Source organism: Metopolophium dirhodum, chromosome 1, assembly GCF_019925205.1.
Source record: "Metopolophium dirhodum isolate CAU chromosome 1, ASM1992520v1, whole genome shotgun sequence".
NCBI classification, from domain to species: Eukaryota; Metazoa; Arthropoda; class Insecta; order Hemiptera; family Aphididae; genus Metopolophium; species Metopolophium dirhodum.
This window is the reverse complement of record NC_083560.1, coordinates 25,534,847-25,545,917: the sequence shown is the minus strand read 5'-3', so window position 1 is coordinate 25,545,917 and position 11,071 is coordinate 25,534,847. Positions and strand designations below refer to the sequence as shown.

At 29.3% G+C, this 11,071-nt stretch overlaps 1 protein-coding gene across 1 annotated transcript; it reads right to left on the bottom strand.

Annotated features, from left to right (window-relative positions):
- Positions 1–212: 212 nt before the first annotated feature.
- LOC132935357 (protein Rae1-like) lies at positions 213–2,593 on the bottom strand. The gene is made up of 8 exons (XM_061001883.1): positions 2,410–2,593; positions 2,175–2,335; positions 1,845–2,111; positions 1,508–1,579; positions 1,230–1,386; positions 1,019–1,158; positions 758–952; positions 213–526 (listed from the first exon to the last, which is right to left on the bottom strand). The coding sequence occupies exons 2-8, from the start codon at positions 2,322–2,324 to the stop codon at positions 431–433; spliced, it is 1,077 nt and encodes a 358-aa protein (XP_060857866.1). The 5' UTR covers positions 2,325–2,335; positions 2,410–2,593; the 3' UTR covers positions 213–430.
- Between the last annotated feature and the right edge of the window lie 8,478 nt (positions 2,594–11,071).

The window sequence follows — 11,071 nt, the reverse complement described above, 5'->3', positions numbered from 1 at the left end:
CTGTGTACTTCAACACGTATCTTTAATGTTATGTAGTAGGTTTACTACACTATCAGTGGTTGATTTTATAATATAAACTATTCTACCAAATACCAACCAAAAACATAATAATAAATACAAAAGCCATACCATAGTGTTTTTTTTTCTAAGTTATACCATAAAAATAAATAAATTAATAAAACAAAATATATCGTATTGATTCTGTTGTAATAGGTATGTTTATTGTTTATGTTTAAAATTTTGATATTATGAAGGTAAATTGCAAACAAATATTTAGTATTCAACTAATTATGCTTTACACTATTGTCTATATTCTATATTATTGTTAGAGAGTGTGTACTCTGAATACATTAAAAAAATAACACAATAATGTACATTAAACATAAAATAAAAATGTAATCAATTAATCAATACATTAAAAAACGTATAATTAATCTAAGCTAGGTACCATTTTGGGTTTCATTTCCTCAAAGCATAGTCTTAAGAATATCCTCGGCTTTACAGTTGCATTATAATACTCATGCCCCTGAAAATTAAACAAATAACAAATACAGTGTTTATCATTAAAAATAAATTGAGTAAGAAGTAAGTTTTTATTTATTTCAATTATTTAGTACTTTTTTGAATAATGAGTAATGAAGTTACGTTAAATGAATCATCCGGTATGTATTATCATAGTTGTCAATAAGTATTAATTATTAAATACCTAATAATTTGGCAAATGGTAACCTTAAACCTTAGTAATTAATAGAGTAACCTTTGACCAGTCATATCCAGAGCTGTAAGCAAATATTTGACCATTGCTATTAAAACAACATTTTGTGATTGGTTGGTCCAGTATATTGGATACCATTAATCTTGTACGTATTTCCTTATCCCAAAATGCATATGTGCCATCAGATCCTGCAGATGCTAGTGTACCATGGACTGGATGAACCTTAATATCATTCACCTGTTAAAATAATAAGTAGGTAGGTTACATAGAAATATAAAATAGTTTGTGTTCACAAATACATACGGCATAAATGTTTTGCGTGGTACGTGCTTCCAGGATATTACGACGATGACATTTAAATGAAAAAAATTCTCTTCGACCTTGCTGGTTATTTATGTTTAAAAAAATACCTATATGTCCTGAGGCATCCCCAAAACTAAAACCTAAAATAAAAAACCGTATATTTCTACACTTGCATATTATTGTCCATATTTGGTTTTATAATATTACTAACCAGTAGGAGATTTTGTAACTTTATCCCTGACTATTGCAATGCAACGATGTTGATTTGCACTTGGAGATACAATAGTGCCCAACAATGACGGAGTTCCTTCTAGATTATAAACAACGAAATCCCTTGATGCCGTACCGAAAACCGCCATAGGATACACCTAAATAATAAAACAATTAACAATACTAGTAAAATTATGGTTAAAAAATACAGTTGTAAATAAACAAACAAATTAATTATTTAGTCACATATTTTAGTAAAATTTGATGTCATAAACTTACCACATCAGCACAATAAGCTCTTTCAGGTAGATTAACGGTCATCATGGGAGCTGAACTTCTAAGATCCCAAAACTATAAAATAAAAAGAAATAAAAATAATACAATAATATTTAGATAATATTATATTTATTTTATTTTATACTGAATAAACATTATATTTGGGTAAATTATTTATCGAACAATTTAATAACTAATGGAATACATCTCTATTTTAAATTAATGTTGGTAATAAAAACAATTTTTTGTTCTAAATATTTTCCATATAAAATTATAATAAAAAATAATATAATTATGAAACACAACATCTATATATTTATAAAAAATGATCTTGACGCACTTTTAATGTTTTATCCCATGAGCTCGTTATGATGCAAGTGTAAGAAGGTGTTTCGATCCAATGACAAGTGCTCACAGGTGCATCGTGAGTTGCCACTTGCATTGTTTGATTACTATTCAAATCCCAGCAATTCATATGTTTGTTACAAGACGCCATGAAAACTTTTGTACCGTCACCGCTCCAGCAGACGTCCAGAATTGGCATGGACATCGATTGCATGGCTCTTGACACGGTTTGGCCGCTCTGTCCGACTTCCCAACAACGTACCTAAGATGAACAGAAAATAATCTCAACTTGCTACATCGTTTTACGTTTGTATGTTCGTCTTACGGTATTGTCCCAACCACTCGATATGAGATAGGTTTGCCACATCGTGGCCGGACTGAACTCCATTGCCGAAACGGTATTTTCGGGAGGCTGAGAGACTTCAAAATCATTATTAGGGTTTGCGGCCGCTGCCGATGCACTCTTATTCGACATAATCTAGAAACCTATAAACACACGTCAGTTTGCAGAACAGTGGAATGTCCGGCGATAAATCAATACGATATATCAATCGACCTACCTCAGTTGTGGCCGAGCGTGGTATCCATCTTTACTACGTACGTGTCTCGCGTGTCCGTGTCGATGTTACCTTCGGAAGCTGATTCACACACTCGAGTAAGGGTGCGAATTATACGTGGTCGTCAACGACAGTAGAGCTGCGTTGGCTTATTTAAAAAAAAAATACGCGTCATTAGTGATAAGTATCAAAACAGTAGCACGGACGACAAATATTCAAAATATCGCACTTATCCGAACAACGAACTCGTCGAAAAACGACAATAGTTGAATACCGTTAGGGTAAGGAGGGTGAATACGGACGGAGGGCTGCGGTCACGTGTGCGTATCCTACGAAACTGATCGGAGCGCTCGCTCTGTAGGTACTAGCGAACCTGTTGCCGTCACCGAGTCGTCCCCGCGCATCCCTCCCGTCATAAGCAGCGGCACTGTTTCAGCGTTCGATTGGCCTGTGGTGAACAAGGATACGGTGGCGGGAAAATATCATTTTAATTCAAATGGCATTTGCCCGGGACCGCGTCAATTGTCGTGACAACTGAATTTCCACATTTATTTATTGCTGAAAAACAGGAATTTTTACGTGAAATCGGTTTTTGACCTAATTAAGTTTTGGTTTTGGTGTAACTATGAGAAAAATTTACTGTAGGTAAATGAAATGTCAACTGCATGTTTATATTAGCGTTTTCTATACACTACAACATTTTCAAATTTTTTATATTAACTTATTAACCTAATACAAGGTTCCTCGTCAATTCTTCTTAGTGGTAATTAAAAAAAAAGTTGAGCGTAAATTCACAATGATTTTTATGAGCATCTGAAATTTGAATTTTGATAAAATTAGTCAAAATCACAAAAATATGCAAATTATTTTGAGTTAAAAAATTCATAAAAATGGCTTAATTTCAATTTGAAAAATTAATACGAGATTTCTTATACGTATTTCTACCTTAAACAAAAAAAGAATATCTACTGGAAAGTCAATTTAAATTTTTATGGTCTTTAGCAGTTCATTTTTTCTGACTGTAATAATCTAGAAATTGCCTTAATTACCTAGCTTATCGGATGCAGGTAGCAAGACCGTTAATGTGAGGGATAACCTAGGATGTTTGATAAAATATAGACTTGTTGAAAGTTTAAGTGTTTATTTAAAATTTGTTTCAGCAAAAATACAAAATACAAATCCAAGATGACAAATTGGATCTCGCGAAGGTGCTCACATGTACGATGGTCAATCACGTCTGAATCTAAGCCGTTTCAGGTCTGGTTTTGTAAGTCTTCCTACTATCCTACCACACGGATATGTGGAAAGTCGTTATCTGTAATCTGCACGCCTAGGTATTGCCGTTTCTATATATTTTGATATAATTGTTTATAGTTTATGTGTCGTGCATATATATATGAATGTTATATATCATCCATATCCTGTCATCATAAGTATATAATATGTGATTTGCATGTATGATGTGGTTTTTATATTTAAAGTTAAAATTAAAATTCATACAGCGTTTTAAAAGATTACGCTCGGAATAATGTGGGCGCTCGGCTGACCTCCTTCATTATCTTGGTTGTGTATCTGTTTGACAATTGCTCAAATTGATGTTCTGTTCGATCTCCTATTTTCTACATAACTATTGTTAATTTATACTTTTCACTAAGCTACATATGTTGATTATTTAATATTTATTATTATTATTCACTCGATTTCTCATGGATCAATTTTCTTATTTTGTTGTAATTCAAAACAAATAACCTAAATACTTGAAATTTACTCCAAAAATTTATTTTATCATTTTATATACTACATGATAAAATGTTTGAAATGTTTTGGCCCGTCTTGAGATGCCTACATACATTTTCAATGTCCAATCTCAGTAGAATGTTATTCGTCAGGTCAATAAGCTTGAAAATTGAATACAAGGATCGTCATGCATTACTAAAATAGCAGTTAAAAATATTTAAAAAATGTAGGTAATCCCAATTTCTATTTATAGTTATTTTAAGTTCAAATTTCGACAACATTTATCATATTTAAAATTTGTACCTAAATTATTTTGTAGGTTATAATTTATATTACAAGGATTAAAAATTTAAAACAAGGTTCAATATAAATACCTAATTCATACTGTAGCCAAAAAAAAAGTCTAAAAAATATATTAATACAGTTTTTTATAGACAATTTTATTTCAAATTTAGACAAAATTATATATTTAAACAATTATATTGATAACGATTTTAGTTGTTTTGTTGTAATTTAAAAATGTTGTTTTTGGGTACTTGATTTTTTTGATATTTTTTACACACAATTACATTTTCAAATGCAATTTTTTCGGCAAAAAACTAATTTGATCTATACTGTAGTACTAATGCTTATGATAAATTAAATTACTTTAATCACAGTAGTATTATAAATTATACCTACTTAATAAGCTGACCGACCCACTCAGAATCAAATGAAACAATGATTTTGTTTCATTGAATTCAAATTTAACACGCTCATTACAGTATGACTCTCTAGACACCTAATGTACATCAGTGCGTTATCCACCTGCATGATTTTTTTATATATTGTGATTTCGGTTCTACTAACAACACACTCGTCAGTCGTCGTACGCACTACCCTGCAGTTTACAGAGAAAAATTTACGTAAATTTGGTAAATTTTTATAATTTTGGTATGTTACCATAGGAACACCCCCAGAACTCCTCTCTGACGCAATTTCATGAATTTATAATTATGGTAATATTTGTTTTTCACTCACTACTAAAAAGTTAAAAAACATATGTACTAACTTTTAACATAAGTCAACCAAAAAATAATTTTTTATTAACACGTCTTAACTTAACTAAATAGTAAAAAGAAAATCAGTAACTTGCCCATTAAGCCTGAGAGTAGAATACAAAACATTGTGTGAAAAATATAATTTAGAATTTCTCCATCAACACTCTTAGTTGATTTTGAAAAAGCTGCATTTCATGAATTTTTTGTGGTTTTTCTAAATTCAAAAATAAAATGTTGCAAATTTAACTTAGGTTAATTGTGGTTTGAGAAAATTCAAAGCTTGGGTCTTCGAAATAAATAAAGAATTCTGAAATTAGAATTTGGTCTAAGTTTTTTTTTGGTTTGGGTTTTCTTCCATGCACCAAAGAACTGATGATATTTTTACCTATGATTGTTGTTTTCTGAATTCTGAATAGTCTGATTACTCATTAGTAAACACTATAAATTCTAAACATTTTGTTCAAATCTTTGTTCATGATAGTATGTGGGAGTAACCCAAAAATATAATTTTATGCAATTAATCAAATAATCTAAAACGACTACCAATGATTGTGCGTAATGCATAGTTATATGAAAACATACATGCAGCTTTTAATGATTTTAATAATAATACATTACACAATACTGAAATTGAGTGTTATTCTAATACTTTATTAGGTTTGAAAATATAAAATTGTTTACAAATGATAAAAGTATAAAATTTCCAGTTCCAGGAATTTACATTTTTTATATTAATAGGTACATATATAAGTACATAGTTAAAAATTAAATTTGAATTATACTTAAACCAAAAATATAAGTAACTTTAAGTATAGAAAATATATACTTTATAATTAAAACACTTTATTAGTGTTTGTATTTTTTTGTGTTACAATATTATCACAAAATATTTTATATTTATTAAGAACCTCTTCACCAATCTGTAATTTATTATGTTTTAAATTTACAAATGTCGACCAATATTTCCTCCTCGTCCACGAAGATGTGGCATTGTTTTATGTACGTAACTTATATGTGAGTATAAGACGCTCAATATTTAGGTAATTGCAATACATATAATATCAAAACACAGTACAAAAAAATTTGATGCATTGAATAAATACACTGATTTTACGGCAACCAATAATTATTATTATAATAGTTTTAAAACCCATGGCAACCACATTTATAAACAAAAATTTCCACCGTAAATCTCTAAATACCCATATGAGGACATCCCCTGGTTTGACCTAGGAAGATGATTTGAGAATCTAAACAATCCGGGGCGTCACCCAAACGCATACAAAAAATTCATTCAAACGAGTCAAACCGTTTAGGAAGAGTTCAAGCAAAATACACGTACAGTAGAATTATATATATAAAGATATAATTTACTGTAGAAAAAACTCTCTATAATATTATGGTTTTAAAAAATAAAAATTCTTGTAAAAATTATTATAAAATATTTTTATGTACCTATTTACAGACATTTAACATTAACTTAAATCAAATCCCAGTAAATTTTGATATTTTGTAACAAATTTAAAAATCTTCTGGTTTTCCCAAATCTTACACTCTGGCTTGTGAAACAGCTAATGAAGAGCTAAATATCGGTGATTTGTTTAGTCCGTAATCTCTAATCTAGTTATAAAAAGTGTCCATTTAACTTTGGTCATTCGGTACTTTGTTCTATTAATTAATGTGAAATAATATAATTCATGAATGTAGATTTTTTATTTCTCCGAGCATTAATTTTATTTTTAATAAAAGTAAAATAATGGTTATTTACCCCCTATTTAGAACTCTACATTCACTAACCCAATTTTCAAAAAGGGAGATATTTATTCTCCAATAATTATCGCACTTATAACTTTAAAAAGGTAAATATATAAATACAAAAAAATGGATGCCTAAACAGATGACCAAAATTACCAGCATTTTTTCTCAAATGTTTAACCACTGATATCTGTACAGTCATTGTGGAATTAAGATTCCTAGATCACAACTTGAACAGAGACAGTTGGTCAGTAAGAAAAGAGAGCATACGTTTGCTTTAACTCAAAGCTGATGTAGACTCAAGTCATGCTGATAAAGCAAACCACACTCCATGACAATTTAATCAAATATAGAAGTGATACTATACAGTAGTGTAGTACTATAAAATATAGTGGTATTATACAAGAATACAATATAATACAACTGCATTATAAATATGATATCTATACAATGTACATTGTACTTTAATCTATTTTATTTTAAATAATTATGTAACTGTCTTGTACAGTTCATATTTTGTTAATTTAAAGTTATAAACGATATTATTATTATTTTAGTTTATTCAGTATTGACTGAAAAGTTAATAAGAATAATAAATGATATAATATGTAAATATATACTATTAGATATTATTATATTAAATGCAATGTTTTCACAAAAATTAAATCAATATACAGTTATATTAATAATAAAATAAATAACTTTAATAGCTATATAAAAAAACATACCTATCATAACTCTTTGATATATAAACCGATTGACAATCGTTGCACAGAATACATACATTACGGTGATTTACTCAATGACAAGGTTCTTTCGACATATACTGTATAGGAGAGTGGTTACCTATTACCTATTTTTTTTTTTATTGTAATTGCCTAAACACCATAAATTCAGCAAATATAATACATTGAACTAGGTACAGTTTCATTCAAATCTACATGTAAAATAATATTATGTTTAGACTCCGAAATGTTTAATGGTTGTTTAGTTTTATTAAGATTAATAACAAACATGATGCAAAATGTTTAAATTGTTTTGTTGTTATACAGCTTAAAACAAGTGTTCAGTGTGTTTTATATGAATTATAAATTATAATAACTTTGATGTACCTAATTTAAAATTCAACTAGTACCTAGTTTCTAAATTATTGAAATGATTATACTAGGGATAATAGTCCTTTAAAATGATTTTACAGAAATATAAAATTGTATAAAATAGATGTAATATTGGATCTAGTGTTTATTATACTTGGACCATTTTTATAAATCATAAATGTTGGTATTAAGTAAGTAGATACCTATGAATATTTTAAAATTGCAAAAAATCAGATTTTGAATAACTGCATGTATTCTTGAAGAAAAACGGAGTTAGCATACTAATTTGTGTTTGTAAATCACCCTGTATACTATTATAGATTCTCTAATGTCAGAAATAAAAAGGAATGCTTTTTATTTTTATCAATATATGAAAAATAATTCAGATCAGTTTAATATATCTGACAATCCGGAACATAATATTTATTGAATACCTGTCTAACACCTTTAACATAGATAGGTACACTGTCACTGTATTTAAGGTAAAAGGTGTGTTATACAATACACCAAATGTTTGAAAATATTCAACTACTCAGCTGTACGTTAAGTGGTTATAGATGACTAGTGAAATAGTACCTAGTGACCTAGTTATCTGTGTAAACAAATATATATTATAATATATAACAGGGATGGCCAAACTGCGGCTTGCGTTTAATGTAAAATGCAAACCTTTTTACTAAATAATACTTTTGTAGCACATTAATCTTAAAGATTCCGGTGCCAATTTTTCAAATTGTCCACAATTCTATAAAATTTGAAATTTAAATTTAATTTTTTAGTTGCCACCTCAATTATTTAATAAAGCTAACTATTCATATTTCTTTTAGGTACCTACCTACAAATGTATATGTCTATAGTTTAAATTCAATTTATCTCATATTGTCAGTGGCCTGCAAAAATAAGTTCTATTGGAGGTGCCACGTCCATTGATATTTAAGTATAAACGTAAAACCTACTGTTGTTTATTTCTGTGTCACCTCACCGCTCACCTGACAGTGTATATTTTAGTGTCGTACTCACACTATAATAGGCAAGCATCTGGGCCCTGTCAAGAAAAATTGAGTATGGTTAAATATATCGATAAATACTTTAGGGGGTCCTTTCTCCCTATATAGACCAGGCGCACGCCAATTTTATAAATATAGAAATAAAGTAAGAAAACAATAAAATATTTTGTTTGAAGGAAGGTAAGGGGTATAACTGTACAAGTACATAAGTGCACACAGGCTATGGAAATTTGTTAAGGCTGTAGATCTTGCTATACTATTAAAATATTTGTAAAAGTAATTTACGTTCAAAACATTTTCCTAGCTTGACTACACGGAGAGAATACATGTAATGAGAATAATACTTTTTGAACCAGGGGCCGCTTCATCCAAATGAAATCAATATTTATTTCGATAGGCCTCCGTGATATACGCGTACCTAAACGTCAAATAAACAGTCCACTTGTCCTTAAACGCGTGTGCTCTCGTTGACAAAAATAAATATTGATGGAGGCTTATCGATGCTAGTAATTATTTATAATTGAACATTCTCGTCATGAAAACGACACCGTCGATAGATAAAAATATTATCACATGATTAATGGAAAATCTAGTTTTATACAATATTTTTTTGAATACAATTTTATTGTATGGAAAAAATATTTTTTGAACCAATTATAGAATGAAACATGTTATATTTATTGGAAACTGGAATTTCGGAACACTATTTTAACTGTTACTATATAATTATTCTATTATGAGAGTGTATACTTCACTAGGTATTGTAAAAAAAATTTAAAAAATGCATATTGAAACATAGTACCTAATAGGTATAAATCATTATTATGATTATTGATAATTTTAGCATATTTTTCTAATTTTCCAGATCATAACGATAATATCCACTGGCCAGATTAATTGTGAAAACCAAAATGAAAGAATTATAGCCACTTATGAATTATCAAAACACAACGTAACTTGTAACTTTCATATAGGAAAATTTGTGACTAGTTACAAGTTAAATTGAAAATGAGTAACTTGTTACAATTTACAAAAGTTACCGAGTTACATAATATAGTTACAATATACATATATACAATTTACTCATAATAATACGTGTTTCACATTAATTATTAATTTTCAAAACTATGCAGATTCCAAATAACATGTTTTCGTTTATCCAATTTCTCAACTGTATTGGTTCCTAAGAATACGTTTTTTATTTATTAATTTTCCAAACAAAGACAGTTCCTAATTGTATTTTTTCTACATAATATAATTCCAAATAATAAATATCTTTAATTTGTCATTTTCAATTTTGGCCGTCCAGATTTAACGTTTCTAAAAAAAATGTTATGGAATCGGTGGTGTTTCTGTGAAATTCCATTCCAAATAATTAATAAAATTGCCTATATCAAACCCATTAACACGGGGGTATGAATACGGCTAAGAATAATATTAGACTTATAGACTAATAGACTGCGCTTATCGCGATTTAGGATTTGTATGTGTGTATTTTTTTTCCTGGGAAATACGGTCTGGGAGTATACTTTCCAGATTTATACGGTCCGTGACAATATAGTCCGCATATTTTGAAATTCCGCGATTATACGGTCCGGCATAATACGGTTTGAAAAATAATTTTATTCTGGATTTATACGGTCCGGGAGTATACTTTCCAGATTTGTACGGTCCGTGACAATACGGTTCGCAAATTTACATTCCGGAAATCTACAGTCCGGGAGAATACTTTCCGAGCTTATACATGCGTCCGTGAAAATGTTGTTTCTTAGTTATGACTGTGTATAGGTACTGATATATTTCGTAGTACCAAGATAAATCACTTTAATGCAAAAGCGCTAACTGTAATTCTTTCTATGACAAAATTGATAACTTTTCGTGCACCAAAAAATAAGTATCGTTGAGTAACCGCAAGTTGTATTGATAAGGTGTCGTCACTTGTTTGAAAACTTGATTGAAAATTTTACTACAGATAGACGTAACCACCGGGTGCGCTGTATGTCCTAAAGAGGCCGATAAATGAACAGTT